The 17,631-nt window shown below is 41.6% G+C and overlaps 1 protein-coding gene across 1 annotated transcript in view; it reads right to left on the reverse strand.

The window, feature by feature from the left end:
• The window catches only part of igdcc4 (immunoglobulin superfamily, DCC subclass, member 4), a 56,618-nt gene that overhangs the window by 8,338 nt on the left and 30,649 nt on the right, over nt 1-17,631 (reverse strand). Inside the window, exons 5-19 of the mRNA XM_062388478.1 lie at nt 14,039-14,173; nt 13,065-13,217; nt 9,950-10,360; nt 9,709-9,873; nt 8,875-9,012; nt 8,173-8,355; nt 6,899-7,114; nt 6,023-6,124; nt 5,725-5,911; nt 4,574-4,701; nt 2,402-2,572; nt 2,161-2,295; nt 659-761; nt 275-506; nt 20-148 (exon numbers count right to left, since the gene is read on the reverse strand). Coding sequence (XP_062244462.1) covers nt 20-148; nt 275-506; nt 659-761; nt 2,161-2,295; nt 2,402-2,572; nt 4,574-4,701; nt 5,725-5,911; nt 6,023-6,124; nt 6,899-7,114; nt 8,173-8,355; nt 8,875-9,012; nt 9,709-9,873; nt 9,950-10,360; nt 13,065-13,217; nt 14,039-14,173 — 2,588 coding nt within the window. The remainder of the gene's footprint in view (nt 1-19; nt 149-274; nt 507-658; nt 762-2,160; nt 2,296-2,401; nt 2,573-4,573; nt 4,702-5,724; nt 5,912-6,022; nt 6,125-6,898; nt 7,115-8,172; nt 8,356-8,874; nt 9,013-9,708; nt 9,874-9,949; nt 10,361-13,064; nt 13,218-14,038; nt 14,174-17,631) is intronic.

The raw sequence follows: 17,631 nt of genomic DNA on the forward strand, positions 1-17,631 counted from the left end.
GTTAGGTTCATTCTTTTACCGTGCCGTTATCAGTAATCAGCATCTTGACAGCTCCATTAACGAGTGCTGGACAGTCCTCTGCTATGGTGTCTCTGTATCTAGTGATCCTGTTGGCCCAGTTATGACTCACAGAGCCGTTCCAAGCCGCCTGCAAGACGAACAACACAGCAGATGTATCATAATTAAAACTATTATCCCTCTCTCAACACTTGAAATAATAAAAGAGCATTCAAGGCCCATCTGGAAAAGAGTTTCCCCCCTTGCAGGTTTTGACCTTGGGCTCAGGTGCAGGGGCATCCTCCCCTTCCACTGGATTAGCACTTGCCATCAGGCTCTGCTCCTCTGGGGCCTCTGCAAGCGGCTGACCAGACTCTTGGCTGCCTGGGGGCATCAGTGTTTCCAGCTCGTGGCTATCGCTGCACTCTGGCAAGTTGGAGGGTATGGGGAAGCCTCCTCTCCTGTACTGAGGGGACACAGCCGTGGAGTCCACCCCCCCAGATATCGCCCTATGTAGAGCAGAGATCGAAGCATGCATTTCATTACAGTCGCTTCCTGTGTGATATGCGTGACTTGTGTAAGTGATACAAGTGGGATGGATCTGGAAGGTAGATGAGCGTGTAGGTACTAAACAGGCCATGACACGGTGGTGTTAACCTACCTGGATTTGCCGTTACGAAAGCTGAAGCACATGCAGAGGAGGATGCATATCAGTCCCAGACACACGCCTACGATGATGCCTGTCACCGCGTGGATGTCCAGCTCTGTTACAATATGAAAGAACAGAGTTTACACAGAGCAGAAACATGGCCAATCTCAGAAATACATTGATTTGCATGTTTGATTGGGTGCCAATAACTTGAAACTTAGAAATTATGAATTATTATGACACATGGGGGTTAAAATGTTACTTCGCTCGGGCATGAGGTAAAAAGACTGTGGGCATGTATTGATTTCTTCATTTAAGACAAAGTTACTTGAGCAAAGTGATATTAGGAAATGTTCGACTAGGGAGAGCAAAGCTTCATTGGTATTCATTTATGCTGGTATCTTTGGCTGCCTGGACATGGAGAGGAAACAGATGGCTGCAGCTCTCACCACCCACCAGCCACCTCAGTCCCACTCACACTGCATACTGGCAAACTGTTAATGCCCATGTGCACTAAAAATAAATCTGTGACTGATTTTTTATTTAAGGGTTTAAAATAGTATTTTAAATGGTAAGTTTTACGTTCATATATTTCGGTGGATGAAAAGTCTGCCGTCAGTTATCCATTTAGTGTGTCAGACCTTTGGATCCCTCTGTGTATAATTATGTGTGTGTGTGTGTGTGTTTGTGTGTGTGTGTGTGTGTGTGTTTGTATGTGTGCGTGTGCGCACGTTTGTGAATACTATGTATGGATATGTAGGTTGATTGATAATCGTCTCATGAGGGAATAAATGGCTCAGAATTTAAGTCGCCCTTTGTTTAAAGAAAAAAAGGTCTCTTAATTAAAACAGGTAAAAGCTATACTGCTGACTGATGGAATTATAATGTGAATAACGAGGTTGCATGCTTAAACACAAAATTACACGAGAGTCAAGAAAGTGCTTTTCACAGCAATTCTGCGAGGCACAGAGCAGTAATTCAAAGAGGTCCCCTGAGGGTCAGTGATGACGCCGCCCCTTTGATATCCACATGATCCTTGGGCATACACGAGGTATGTGTGTCCTTGTTTTACTGTCTTGGTGAGGACCATATTTAGTATTATTATTATAAGGGCGGATTCTTTTGCAATGAGGATATATCAATGTGAGTGTGTATTTTTGTGTGTGTGTCTGTAAATCTTTTGTACGTGTGTTTTTGTGTCTGTGTGTATTTATGTGTACGAGTGTACAGGAGTTTCTATGTTTTTACATGTGTGTAGGTGTGTCTGTTTCTGTGTGTATGTGTGTAGGTTGCGTGCATGTGTATGTATGGGTGTGTGAGTTGGTGTGTGAGTTTTTGTATATACTGACATTATAATGAGCCCTTAATTAACTATCAATAAATTATTTCTTAATGCACACATAAAACATTAAGCTTTCCCACAATGTAAAATATCCTCTCGTACTGCCTTCCTAAACATAATATAGTAAGTCTTTTCCAGGTATACATGTACTTATGATATATATGATATGTACCATATTTCTGAAGGGCAGTGTGAACATCCTTTACAGGCGAATAAGGCCCTGACCCCACCACAGTAGAGGCTCCCAGCTTAAAAAAGTAGTGGGTGCCACTGGACAAACCCTGGACCTCCATGCTGGTAATGCTCCCTGAGAAAGACAGTGACACACAAAAAGGTTTGTCAAAATCCACCATCAATCATACCGACCGTACTGTGTGCAACACACAAGTCATGTCACGCCTGCCGACACCCACCGTCCTGAGAGAGATTGTTCCACAAGTGCTCAGGATGGCTGAGGTTGCCACTGTACAAGATCACGTAGTTGATGATGACACCATTAGGCTCCAGTGGAGGGCGCCAGCTCACCAGTACAGAGGAGGAGTCCAGAGCACTCAGCTGCAGCTCCTCTGGAGCTGTGGAGGGCCCTGGAGGAGAGAGGAGGGCCGGGTCAGTAATTGGAACCCAGAGATGAGGCCTCGCAGCTGGGGAATGTGTATTGCCTTTGTGAAGGATTAGACATGTTGTGCGACAACCATCTGCGTCCTCATGTTCCCGCCACCGGGGCACAGGAGAGAGGGGACGAGCAGGGCAATGGGGGAATGGTCTGGGGCTCAGGTGATAATACGTGGTAGCAGAGAGCATGAAAGGGTGACGGGTGGTAATAATGCCTTTTAAAGCTTCCCACTCTACACTCACCAGCCTGACTTGGCTGCCAAACAGAGCTGCCGGCCAACATGAGAGCACTACTACACCTGGGTGTCTATTACAGCCAGTTAGGAGTGCTCCATGCCAAACACTAATACTCTTGTTCCCTGGCTATTGGCCAGCCAACACTTTGATCAGCATGAGTGAGCATTCATTAACATGCATATAGAGATGCTCCAGTACACGCACACACTTATATTACAGTATTTGGAGTCAGAAGTTGAGCACCTTGCTAGCTAGTGAACATGGTTTTTAAATGCATATGTAGATATGGTATAATGAGCCTTGAAAAATATGGGTCCTTAATCTTTTATTGTAAAATTTCTTCTGAATTCAAATTTGTGAATTTTCAGAAAAGTTTTCCAGCTGTAGAAATGCTTTGTTAAAAAGAAAAACTAAAAGAAAAGCCAACTTTTTTTTTATCCAATAAAATCTAAACTCCTCAAGCACCACCTGTTCGCTTAAGCCTCTGGCCTCAGTTTATGCTCTGCCCTGCTTCTTATTTCTAACCTGTTTTGTGCTAATTACTTTTTCCTTTTCTCTTCTGTTCTGTCCTCACAGACATATGTAAAGTGTCCTTGAGTCTCTTGAAAGGCCCATGAATGCAAGCTATTATACTTATTCTTATTATTACTATAAAATGTCTTTATCTTTATTATACACACTCCTTTCAGTGTCTAGCAGGTTTTATATCCTAACTACTGAAATTAAGCACAAACGTTGTCTTTATCCTCCCCTTAAATCATAAAAAAAAAAAAATATTGAATAAGAAATGTTTTTGTGCAAACTAACTGCAACAACCTGGTGGATTTACACGTATTGACAGGCAAGTTTTCTCTGGTCCAACACATCAACTCCAAAGTAAAATCCAGCAGCCAGTGTAGTGTGTATGTCTCTATTTATGCCTGAGCTGACTAACCAGTCAACTAAGGACACTGACCATCCAATTAGACAGAGTTGAAATGTCATATCAAGGGACAAGAAAGCCTCAACCTGTCTTTAATTGGAAACAGAGAAGAGCGGCTAAGCCCAGGAGCTGCAGGAAGTATGTTAATGTTTACTCCCCATACTTCAAGCAATTGGGTCCTGAAAGTCCAGTCAAGTCAGTTCATGGCAGCTAGCTGCGTCCCGCCAGGAGCCAGTGTGAGGATCGGCACACGGCCAAGCGGAACTATCTAGCTTCAGAATGTGATGTCTCTCACTCTTACCTGCTGTAGACCACAATTATTAAGTCAACACCGGTCAAAAACGCTATCTTACCATCAAATTATTTCCATGGCAAAAATTAGAAGGACCAAGAAATACTATAACATTTGATTTGTTCTGCTTTTTTCCTTTGACCTTAATTCTAAAAGAATAGCCTGCATCCTCATTCGCCATATCCAGAAATGTGTTTGAACACATTGAAACTCACATTTAAATATTTCAAGTTCCTGTGTGTTTTTGCAGAGTGAAGTTTCCTTCAATTAGCTTAAGTGAATTTTTCAAGGACACCCTGCAAAGGATGTAATGGAAAACAAGTATTTCAATTCAACCCATATTCCCATGATTAAGTTTTTTTCTTTTTGAATTTACACTGAATGAATTCTCCAACCATGTAATTTCCAGAAAGCTCTCACCTACTGTAGGTAGACTGCTGATTAGTGAGCATGTTTTCAAACCTGGAGGGGAACCAGGGGGCTTTTTAAAGGTTGGGTCAATGAAGAGAAGCAAAGACTCACGGTCTGACAAGGTGGACTCTTCAACCGTGCTGCTGAAGGGTCCCACCACGTCCGCTGCATTAGACTGCACCGCCAGCTCATAACGGGTGAAGGGCTTTAGGGCCCCGAGCAGCATCTCCTGAGCAGAACTGGATCACATGAAGAAGAGAGCTGATGTTAAACTTTGTAATAATTCTATAGTTCATATTTCATTTTATATTGTTACCTCTTATCACACTGCAAGACCGTAAGACTTACAACAATTATTGAATAAATCTGACACAACAAGTACAGAGAAGAGGCTGAGTATCTAAAGTAATAAACCCTGTATAAGTGTACAAGGACACATCAACACAAAGACAAAATGATGTGCTTGTAGTTGTTGCCTCGTAGACTCTTCACATTCACATGGGAAATTAATGCATTAGTTTGTTCAGAGTTGAACATATAAGGTGCTCTTAAAGATGAAAAACAGCAAACGTCTGGCCCTGTGAAGCAGAATAAGAAAAACGCTGACATTTACTGGAGCAATTTAATGAAACCAACAGATTAGTGTGAGGAAATGAACGCTGAGCTACACTATGGCCTTAAATCATAGACTGTATATAAAGATGGGGGACATGACAGCTCCCCAAAAGGGAAGCCAGATCATTTTGATCACCCCCTAGTGGCTGTCTGCAGTGTAGGTAAGAGACACGGCCTTGGACATGGACTTAACCAAAGAGTCAAAGTATACAATCCAATTTTTTAAGTAACACTTATCCCACTGATGTTTGCCCAAGGGGTAATTTTCTGTTAAGTTTGGAGTTATTAATTATGTGATAGAAACAGGGTGCGATGTCATGATTGACGGCTGAGTCTGACTCGCAATTGGTCGAGTGCCTGCATCACCAAGACCTCAATCCTGAGGCTCCGCACCAGGATCACTACTGCACAGAGTCTGGCTCCAAATTATGTCTAAAGCAAAAGATGGCTGCACCTGTATTATGGATATGATGTCTTCATTTCTGAACAGTGGGAGGATGTAAAGAGGGTAAAATCAGAATTTGTAAGTTGTCTATTTCCCCAATGTTTGGGTTTGTATTATTAATGAAGATACATTTGCTCAGAAACACTGTGGTGCTGAGCCTGGCAATGTTGTCCTTATTCCATGGAGGGTTGTGAGCTCTGACCTGGTGTGATAGGAGACCAGGGAGGCGTTGGTGGTTCCCGCTGGGCTGCACCTCACTGTGTAGTTGATGATTCGTACATTGCTGAAACGAGGTTTCTCCCAGCGCATCCAGATGGAGGTGGAGCTGTTGGCTTTGGCCTGGATGATGCTTGGGGGCATTGGAGGGGGGCGCATAGGTGGCGACGATGCTTTGACACACACACAGAATATTATTTGTTATTATTTGTGACCAAATTATCGTGGAAGACATCCATTCATTCTCTTATGTGTACATTCCCCCATGCATGGAGATATCTCACTTCTGTCATTGGCCTTTTCTGTTCTTCCCTTCCACATCGCAGCTGCTCCATCGATGTGCTTGTTGAATGCCCAGAGCCTCACCTCATACTGCCGGTCAGGGGCTGTCTCACACACACACACACACACACACACACACACACATTGAGAGAAGAAAACAGAGTGAGAGGAAGAGAGGGTGGATGCTACATACAGAACATTTGAACATATAAACCCAGGCAGCCTCTTGCAAAGACTTTACTTTTACATGGTGACACAAGAACCTCAATAATCTACAAACGGAATCAGAGCAATCTGAATACAGTCAATGCAGTTGAGGTCTGTTTAGATTTTGCAACTCCACAACCTGCTTTGGATTTCCAGTCGGCTCATTCATCGTTTCATTCATTCACTGATTTTGGACACATATTCTAACTCTGCTCTCACTCCTACCTGTCTTCTCTTTCCTCCAGTCACCTGACCTGCGCCCCATCCCCACTCACCTACTCCCCAATGCTGAGTCCCTCATTAGCTTCTCACTACATAGACCAGTCCATTTCCACGTGCTCCCTGCCAGTCTTTGGACCTTGGCCCCTGTACTTTTTTTTCTGCTTGTATATTTGAATCTTATTCACTTGTACATCTTCCTCCTAACACATCCTCTTTGGTCCATTTCTGACAATCGTGACAATACAAGACAGTTTTTTTACTAAGATGCTAAATTATTAATGATAATCGTTCATGAGAGAAGCCCTATCTTGTCCAAAGACTCAAGGAAATATAAGAACATGAATAGTGTATGTGGTGTTATTGCATTTATCTGAAATTTGTCTACATCTTGAAACATTTTATTAGAATATACTAAGGAACATTACATTCAGATGGCTGTTACAACTCACCCAGTCCAGTGAGCAGATGATACCTCGCCTTCTTTCGGAGCCTGATGGTGTGGGTTTGTGTCGTCCTCTTCTCACCAGTGGCTGACTCCTCAGTCTCGACCTCTCGGCAGGACAGCTTGTAGCCAGACACCAGGGTGTGATTGGGTGAGGGATGCCATGTCACATTGAGCGTGTTCACTCTGGCTCGGATTTTCAGCTCAGTGGGAGCAAAGATCACTAAAAAAAAGGATTTGAAAAGAGATAGATACAAATAAAAAAAAGTTTAAGTTCAACTTTCACTTACTGTCTAAATATATACTGTACTGCCAGCTGATTAATTGAAATGCAAGTTATATCATAGAGTACTGTATACCTACATTTTATAGTAATAGCAGTAGCATATTGTAGCATCTTAACTTTCATCACACATGCACACACAGATATGTACTCGACCATCCTTCATTTCTTTATGTTAAACTTTATCCTCAATTTTAATTCATTTGAAAGTAGCCATCGAAGTAAAAATGTATGACTAGATTATACATGAGAATTTAGAGAATATGTAGATCAGAGACAAGATTTTGGAGTCGGAAACCTACTGGTTTAAGATTCTAGTTTGAGGAGGCTTTACTTTCTTTCGGGTTAGACAAGTTAGTGTGGAGAGCCAAAGAAGTGGAACTTTGACTGATACGCATCAGCCACGTTTTTTGTATTAATCTGCATTCATATAAAGTCGGCTGTTAATACAGATTAGACAGAATGTTGTCTTGACCTAAAAGACACCAAAAAGTCAGAGGAATTTTGTTCTGTGTGTTGAAAGGTGAAAAACTTGTTTAATAAAAGAATGAAATGACACTGTAAAGGCGAATGAAAGACAGAGTCCTGGCCCTGATATCCACTGTCAATACCACAAGCTCCAAATGTTTGGCTGTTGCCCCAAAAGACAAATTTTTTGTTAGATGATAACTGAAACTGCAATGGAGGTAACCCAAGTACTTGGGGCTAAACGTACTATTGTTTACAAACTAATACCGTCGAATAAAGTTTCTGTAGAGGCTTTATAGTTACCATAAAATAAATTCAAAAACATTCAAAAACTATTCTTTAAAATGTCATAATTTGAGTCCAAGATATATAGATAGACAATTTATTGTTAAATAGAGGTATTTTCATGTCCATTACTCTAAACTACATTGGATCATACAAAGGACATAAATATTATGGGTCTGACCTGACAAAAATGAACCATAACAAAAGAAAAAACTAACATTTCAGAACGTGGTAGAGTTTCTTACCCATGCTGTGGTCACTGTGGTTGTAGTGAGCTAAGGTCTGGTGTTGGGCCCACTCTGATGGGACCCCGAAGCCGACACCTGTTCCAGCTGCAATCCTCAGCTGGTACGCCTGGTTGGGCTGCAGCTCTCTCAGCGTAAACTGAGTCTCATTACCCCCCACCTCCACTGAGAATACTGTTTCCACTGTGGGAACACAAAACAAACACATTCATGTATTCTTTAAGTGCACTAGTTATAATATGTATCACACAGGGGAAAAACTGTGCTCTGTGCTGAGGTGTGTTTGCAATAACTCCAATAAATTGCTGTCTCTCAAGGACAACCTGTTATGACAGAGCTCCTCTCACAGTGAGCTGAATCTCTCCATGCAGTACAGAGAGATGGGTATTCACTATTCAGAATAGATGTTTCTGTTCTGCAAGCGCACAAAGCGTATTTAACCCTTTCATAAACATCTGCAAAAATACCTGTACTCCTAAACCAGTGTAAACCATGTTCAAAAACAGAATAGTATATCCATTTTAAAGAATAATATTGCATAGAGTAAAGGAGACTGTCAATACATGTTTACACTTTTATACCAATCACTTGTGTCAAGAGACAAATTGATCTGAAAGTGCTCCGTGTGTATCACAGAGATGTTTATTCCCCTGGCAGATGAAATCAGCCTGTTGTCAGCTGTGTGCAGCCGGGATGACTAACCATGATCCAGAGAGCTGTACTCGATGCGGTAGCGGGTGACGGCTCCCCGACTGTACTGTGAGGACAGTGGGTGCCACATCAGCCTGATGTCTGTAGGGGAGGTGCTGGCTATGGACAGCTGGGGGGGTGCACTCGGCACTGCAGGAAGGAATAAAAACAGAGACGCTGATCTGTCTGTGGATGCACATTCAAGCCAAATCCTACAGTTCTCTGCCGTTGCGGGACAGTTGTAAAACACGCTGTATCTGTCATTAATCTATCATAGACTGTAAAGAAATGTGGACGACATGACAGCTCCAATAAATGTCAAACGAAAAAAGTCATAGTAAACATTAATGTAATGTAATGTTATTCGTTATTTGAATGTATTACAGCAGGATGAAATGTGAAGATTGACAACTGAAATATTTTTTGTCAAGTTTATCGGTGGGACCTCGCTAAAACAGCTCAATCCCCTGATCACTACTCCACAAGCACAAGATGGCAGCGTTCATATGCACAAAATCATCCATGTCCGGATAGTTGGAGGAAGAGTAGGAAATGGGAGAGGTGTCGTCCATCTTCATATACAGTCCATATTACCTCAGTGTTTTCCTTTTAAAAAATACACTGAACGTAAATACTCTTGTGTTATGTCTCCACTTAACGACTACTAGCTTTTACATTGCGACAAAAAAACACTGAATGGGTGACAGTGGTGATTCATGAGTACTTAAATTCAGTTACAAGGTCATGAAGCTAACGATGTGTGCTTTGTGAGGCAGGGAAGCATCCAAGCCTGGCCTGATTTTACCTGTGTGGCCTGATTTGACCCGTGTTAGTTTGATAACTCACCATCCTCCAGCATCTCTACAGTTATAGGCAGGGATCGTGAACTGGCCCCCATGGGAGAGTAGGCCACCACAAAGAATCTGTAGGCAGTATGCGGGAGGAGCTCTTTGACGTGATACTCTTGGGTGTCATTGTTCATCGCAAACTGGTACTCCACATTATCTGAGCCTGGAACGAATAAAAAAGTATTCAAATCAAGTACTTGTTTAGAAATTGAAATGCCTGCAATGCGATAGAGGCATACCTGCGGCACGTTGGCAGTGCACAGAGTAGCCTATGATTTGGTCCGAGTTGTACTCCGGTTTCTCCCAGGTGAGCAGGGCAGACGTGCTGGAGTAGGGTGTGGCAGACAGGTGACGTGGAGGGCTAGGCAGACCCTCCCTCACGATGACAGTGAGCTTGGCAGTGGCACAGGCTGTGCCCAGCCCGTTGTCTGCTATGCACTGGTAGTAGCCTGAATCATCCGGTGCCAGCTGGTTGATGAGCAGGACTCCAGGGCTTTGGGTCTTCACTTGTCTGAATGGCTTGATGGGTTTGCCATTCTTCAGCCAGTGCAACACAGGGGGAGGCTCCCCTGAGCTGTTGCACACAAACCGGGCTGTGTTCCCCCGGGACAGGGACGCTGTCTCTGGGGGTTGGAGAATCACTGGAGGGGCTAATGGGAAAAAAATTGTTTTTAATTATTCTATTTAATAATTAAAGGTCCTATATTGCAGAAGATGAAAATACACAAACTGCGTCTTAACCCTAAAAAGTCGACGATGACATACACAACAGCAAAGGAAAAAGTTTATATATACTTATACTTATACTTATACTTATACTTATATCCAGCCTTGAACTGTACTGTCTTTTTGGAGAAATATCCAATACTGGATGTTTTCTGTGACTATTTATCCATTTCTCTCTGTTAAAGCAGTTATTTTTGTTGTTGTTGTTGTTGTTGTTGTTGTTAGCATGGTTGTTTGCTGCCAACCAGCAATGCAACAATGTCTTGGGTTATGTCTGTTAACCAATCTAAGGCTTTATTCCTGACTCGTCGAACAATTAGAGGCTGTGTTTCTAACTGGGAATGTGTGTGGTAGCTCTGTATTCAAACACATGGTACAATGGAATAACATGAGATTGAACCCATCCTGGTATCTATAGATCAGTTGTCGTAGAGGTGGTTTAGCTTCGATGTCTGTGTCTGTGGACCTTTGTCTCGTTGCAAACAGTCTTTACTCCTGACTACCCAGACTTGTAAAAAATGTCAAAAGCCGAAAATCTTGTTCATTATTGTTCTCTGTGTAATTTGAGTAAATGTTTGTGAGATACAATATGTGTTTTTTTTTCCTCTGTTTTTATGGTCATATAACTATCAACATATTCTGAGAGCCCCGTCCTATGCACTACAGGTTTGAGGTTATACAAGCTATATTACACAAGGAGAAAGGCAAAACAAAAGGGATTTTGAAACTAAACAGCAGCAGGTTAAAGTAACTCTAAAGCATTTTAAACCTTAAAATTAACACTTTCAAATAATTTTGATGAAACACAAAATGATAATAGCCACAGCACTCCCTTGAGGCCTGGAACTGCTAGCACCTGCTTAATGGTGTCACACACCAACAACCAGAACCAGAGCTAGCAGCTAGCTATAGGAGACAACAAGCTCGCCATTTTCAGCCAGTTAGCCAAACAAGCCCATTATGTTTGTGTACAATCTCAACCTTGTCAGTCAACATGGTGCACTATGGTGCATACAGCTCTGTGCATGCAGTACGCAACTCGTATTTACAACAGTGAATTACGCATCCAACATGTAGGGGGATCCCAAGTATGGCCAAGAGCAAATCTATAATGTCATGATGTCACAACTATACTCCGTCTCCAGCCATGTGCCCAGCGAGGCCCATTTGGACTCACCATTTGCAATTGATCATTGCCCAGCCTTCCCAAGGACAGTAAACTAAGAGACCAATGACCTAAGTAAATGGAAGGGACGGCATTTATATGGAACCTTTCTAGTCTTAACGACCACTTTAAGTGCTTTACAGGTCACATTCAGCCACTCACACACACATTCACAAAGCACTTTCCTATCACATAGACACTGACTTTGAGATTCAGTTTCTTGCCCAAGGTCACTTTGACATGCACACACCATGTTCTTGTTGACATGCAGACTGGAGGAGTCAGGGGGATCAAACCACAGACCTTCTGGTTAGTGGGTGACCCACGCAAACCTCCCGGGCCACAGCATTTTTATGTCCATCCGCCATTTCAAATACCACTGAGGTTTACCAACCTACATTAGTAGGCGATAAACTGTCAACTGTGATTGGCCTGGCTGTGTCTTGATTCGAAAATGTTCAACCAATCAGGGGAAAGGCTCTATAGAGTTCAAGAGAGAAGTGTGAGGTTAAATTATAATGAGATGGTATTAGTTCTTAAACTACAAATATCTTATGGATCAAAAGTTTAATGACACTACCAGAGAAGAGTAAAATAAAATGTGGCCTTTACAGTAAGATTTTGTATTGCACTTAAATTAATTTAGTTAGTTTTTGGAAGAGATTTTAAAAGAAGTTGTCCAAACTGATGTAGTACAGGAAAAGCCCTGATTTTGTCTTTATATTAATCTCAGAGTACCATTTTTGACTGAAGCATTATACTTTCACATTGACATGAAAAAAGGAGCAACTCCCAGGACCTGATCAGTATTTAGCACATCAGAGAGGTTTATCACAGAATCTGGTGAGATCAGAACACGAGAAAAAATACACACAAAGGGAGACGGTGTGAAATGATCAATCAAGCTCATTCTACAACGAAAGACAATATCACACACACACAGAGAGAGAGAGACACATGCACACACAGTCATATCCCCAGGACTTCAAAGGACATTACATTGATTTATTTTAATCTCCTGGAGACTGACTCTAACCTTAACAATAGTTACTACTTTTCTAACCCTAATTCCAACCTATCCTAAACAAAACCTTCCCTAAAACTAACCTAACATAAACTAAACCTTACCTTCAAACATGTGTTAACCTTAAAATGTAATGATTTATGATATGTGAACAAGCTTTCTGTCACCACAATGTGACTGTGTGAACAAATTTAAGTCTTGACAACATGAGTAATTTCCCTGGACCACACAAACACACAGACACACACAGAGACACACAAACACACATAGACACATACACACACATACACATACACACACCCCCAAACTCTCAGATAGCAGACTCATAAATTATGCTGTATACCAACACTGATTTGGAGTCTGGTGTCCTCCTCCTTTTAACACGTGTCTAACCTAACACGAAAAGATCTGTTCAGTAATCCTGTTACTTGACTCTTACCAGGCACATGCAGCTCAGCGGCAGCAATGACAAACTCTCTGGTCTTAGGCTTGTTGGCCCGGCAGACATAGACGCCGGCATGGTGACGTCTCGTGTCCCTAATCACCAGGTTTGTTGCAAGGACGACCACATCAGTGGAAATGGGCTTTCCATCTGATCAAAGGGCAGAGTGAAAAAAAAAAAAAAAGTGCCAGATCATTCAGTTAAAAAAAGGAGGGAAAAAACATTTGCCTTCCTCAGGCTTTCAGCTGCCGGAGAAAAACAGCAAAGAAGAGAAAAGCATGTCTTTTAGCAGCAGTGGAGTTTGGCTTGTAATTACTCAAGCTGACCAACAGGTGGCTCTGTGCTTTTTCAGTCTGTGTTCACTGAGCCATCTTCAGCTGTTGGTGAAATCATTCACTGTTCACCCTGTATAGTAGATCACTATTTAGCTGGTCCGCCATTTAGAAGTATTTGTTGTAGGGTTTTCTACAGACAATGATCACATCCTGCAAATTGAATTTTCTTACCACAGCATGAAAATAGTGAACAACATGATAACTATAGAACCACCAATGAGCACTTGGTGATTGGCAAGTTTTTGACATCTGACATAATTAATCTAACGCAGACGAATAATAGTACGGAGAAGACATTTCCAAAAGTTTCCCAAAAGTATTCACACAAGTACTCTACGAGTCCATGTGTGTATCTATGTGTGTTTGGTGAATCAGAGTTGTGGAAGAGGGGATGAGTCAACGTGACAAATTATTTTATGCAAAGTGCGGCTCAATGTACAATAGAACAACACGGGTTAAGAAGAGACAGCAATTATAGCCTCAGGTAAGCAGCTCTGACTTATCACTGTGTGTACATTGTGTGTGAAAAGACAGATCAACACACAGATAATGATAACACAGCAGAGGCAGTTCAAAAAACAAATATGATTAAACTTTGTAAGGATGAAGAATGAGTGAGAGCATTTGAAGTGTTACCTTGTCTGCTCCAGGACACCAGAGGCTTCGGCTGGCCTTGTGCCATGCACTCCATCACTGCGGGGCGGCCCAGCACCACCGTGGCATTCTGAGGTGGTGCAACTATCACAACTCTGTTCAGGGTTTCAGTAGACCCTACGACAACAACATAAGTTAACACATTTAAATAGGAAAGACTAGTTCTAGGGTAAAGGAAATCACATTTCTGACAACTTAGATGAAACACACTAGTGAAAACATGACTAGGATACATTTTTATTCAATTTCCACCTCTGCCAAAAGATCCCTTTAAGCTACATCGTACACACAGGAACTTTAAGTGATACAGATCAGTATACTAGATATATCAGTGACTCATTGTGACAATAACACGTTGACTTCAATGTTCTCCAATAAAGTTAAGAAATTGGAAATTCAGTCTGGAAATCAGGCTGCTGCTGCTGCTGTTCCATCTCTCATCGATTACTACTGAAGTTTCTGAGACTTAACTCATTCATCACCAGCATCCCTGTACTACAGTGAGGGCAACAGTGGAGGAAGTACTTAGGTTTTTTACTACAGTTTTTCTCAGTTGTTAACACACAAAAAGCAAAAATTCGGCACAATTTGCACAACCATCACTTCATGTACCAATCACTCGACCCAATTTGGCACTACTTCACACTCCCTTATCTGCATTAGACTCTGACTTTCATTCTTTACACACTGATGTCAATTACACATCACATTGTTGTCAAAACACTACACACAATGTTCAGTTGTTGCACACACTTCTCAAGTAAAATCTCAAAGCATCAACCTACAACACACAAATACTCAAATCTCTAAACATTCAGGTCTGTTGAGCAATTTCACCTCATTTTCACAGCCGAACAGGAGACTGAAATTGTAGATATGGTTCGTGAGAACAAATCTATCACACTCAGACAAATAAAAACTAGGACCCTGGCTGACCATGCTACATTTAGAAACGTCCAGACCGTCAGCCTCTCTACATTGGAGCATATTCTTCATAGGACTGCCATGTGGATGAAACAAGTGTTCAGGGTCCCATTTGAATGGAACACAGACATGAAGGAGTTACGGTGAGAGTTTGTGCTTGTAAGTACCAACATTCAGCACTGACACATGCATGTATTGTACCTGTAATCCAATATTGTTCCTTTTCTACAGTGTCTCACTGTAGCCCACTGTGTTGACCTCTCTGTGTCCATACTGTAACTTGCATTCTCATGCTGTCTGTGTCAGCGGATTTACATTACATTACATAACATTTCATTTAGCTGACGCTTTTATCCAAAGCGACTTACAATAAGTGCATTCAACCCCAAGGGAACAAACCCAGGACGTATCCAGGAGCATGACACAGCTAATGTGTTGTACCAGTACATCTGTATTGATGAGGTGGGACTCAACCTGATGAAGAGGAGGCGACGGGGCAGAAATGTCATTGGCCAGCGGGCCATTGTTGACGTCCCCGGCCGGCGTGGTGGGAACATCACACTGTGTGCTGCAATGAAGCATCCTGGGATCTTGCACCGTCATGCCCACCTAGGGGCCTATAACGCTGCCCATCTCCTCGTCTTCCTGGATGGCCTGCATGACCTGCTGGTACCACCTGACCAGGTAGATGACCCACAGCGGATCCATCACGTTGTCATCTGGCACAATGTGAGCTTCCACCGGGCTGCTCAAGTGCGTGAGTGGTTCCAGGACCACCCCCATTTTTCCGTTCTATACCTTCCACCTTATTTTCCTTTCCTGAATCCCATTGAGAAAATAATTTTCAGCTTGGAGGTGGAAGGTATATGAATGGAAGCCAGTGGGACCGGGTCCCACTGCTCCAGGCCATGGAGGAGGCTTGTGGCGACGTGAGTGTCGAGGCCTGTCAGGGCTTCATGTGCCATTCAAGGTGTTTCTTCCAACGCTGCTTGGACAGGGAGAACATTGCCTGTGATGTGGATGAGGCCCTCTGGCCAGATAGGAACCGGAGGCCTGATGCCAAAATAATTTTTGTGAATGGGGGGGGTTAACAGTACTGTACTGTTCTCTGTGTGTACCGTAATAACCCTTTTTTTTATGCATATTTGTGGGCTGTTTTATATTTGACTATGAAAAAAGTAGGCCTACACTGAGACATTTTTCAAAAAGAGAAATGGCTCATTCTCCAGAGTCACTGTCATTCATATGGTGTGTTCCATTTTGATGATTGTGCTTTCAGTTTTGCACTACAGTGTGCTGTAAATGCTTGGTAGTGTGCAAGCAAATGCTTAGTTGTGTGTAATCAATGAATGGTATGTGTGTGTCATTTGAAAATATGGCTGTGTGTACCAAATGAAAACACAAGTTCCATTTTGTGAACAGGTAAGAGATTTGATGGCAAAGAGTGATCTTGCAAAGGGAGTGTCAGGTTTAGCATTTTGTGTGTGAGGTTTTCAGTTTTCTGTGTGCAGTTTTGAGAAAACCGTTATTGTTTTGAAAAACGTGTGTTAACAATTGTGAAAAACTGTAAAATGCCACAATGTCAATACCAAAGTGTAAATTACTCTGTTGCAAGTAAAAGTTGTCTTTATTCAAAATATGAAAGTAAAAGTAAAGGATTATATTAGTAATCAAAATATTGTTCATCAAGGTCCATGAATCACTTCCTTAAATATTGGTGGAAATGTTAAAAAAACACCCAATAAAATCCTGGACCAATATTTAATGAATTCACCCCTGACCCATACAAGGTTCTTCCACCAAGTTCTGTGAGAATCAGTTTAGTTGTGATCATTTTGCTTTCAAACAAACACAACAAAAGACAGGTATGACAACATAATCTCAAATGGCAGGATGATTAAATATACACTATATATACCAATTTCCGAATATGTAAATACACACACACATATATGCACATCCATAATATATATAAAATCTATATAAATATATTTTTATACATGATATATATATATATATGATATATATATATATATATATATGTATATCATGTCTATAATATTGCAGCTGGTATACTTGTGATTCATTTTACTGATTTATACATTGCTAGATAGCTTTATGATATATAATAATTTAGATAATTATTGGATTATATTAACAAGAACCACATACTTGTATTTCATTAAGTACTTGAGAAAATGTACTTGGTTAAAAGCTTTCCGTTTGCAACTCAGCAAAACATTGCTGACAAATGATTAGGTTAAAAAGAGGGAGATAAATAAAGGAGGAGGGTCAGTGTAATGATACTGCTCCACAAATACCCCTCACAGAGTTGTGATGAGAGTTGTTAGAACTCATTGCCCACTTGGTGAACACATTTACAATCTATTTTTGTATGCACACTTCAGGGTTAAGTTACGCAGCACCACAGCAGACTGAGGATCTGAACACACTCATGCCCAGTGGGTGTTGGCATACACATCTTGTGATGGCTGACTGCCAACACAGAGTATTCAAGTTGTGTATTTGGTAAGATGGACAAACAAGGCGCTGATATTTCTGTGTGCCTTCATTTTAGCTGATACAAATCCTTTGAAGAATTAAATGCTGATTACATTGCACTACATACTTCAGATTTTCAGACCAAAAAA

This window comes from Platichthys flesus, chromosome 1 (assembly GCF_949316205.1).
Source record: "Platichthys flesus chromosome 1, fPlaFle2.1, whole genome shotgun sequence".
NCBI classification, from domain to species: domain Eukaryota; kingdom Metazoa; phylum Chordata; class Actinopteri; order Pleuronectiformes; family Pleuronectidae; genus Platichthys; species Platichthys flesus.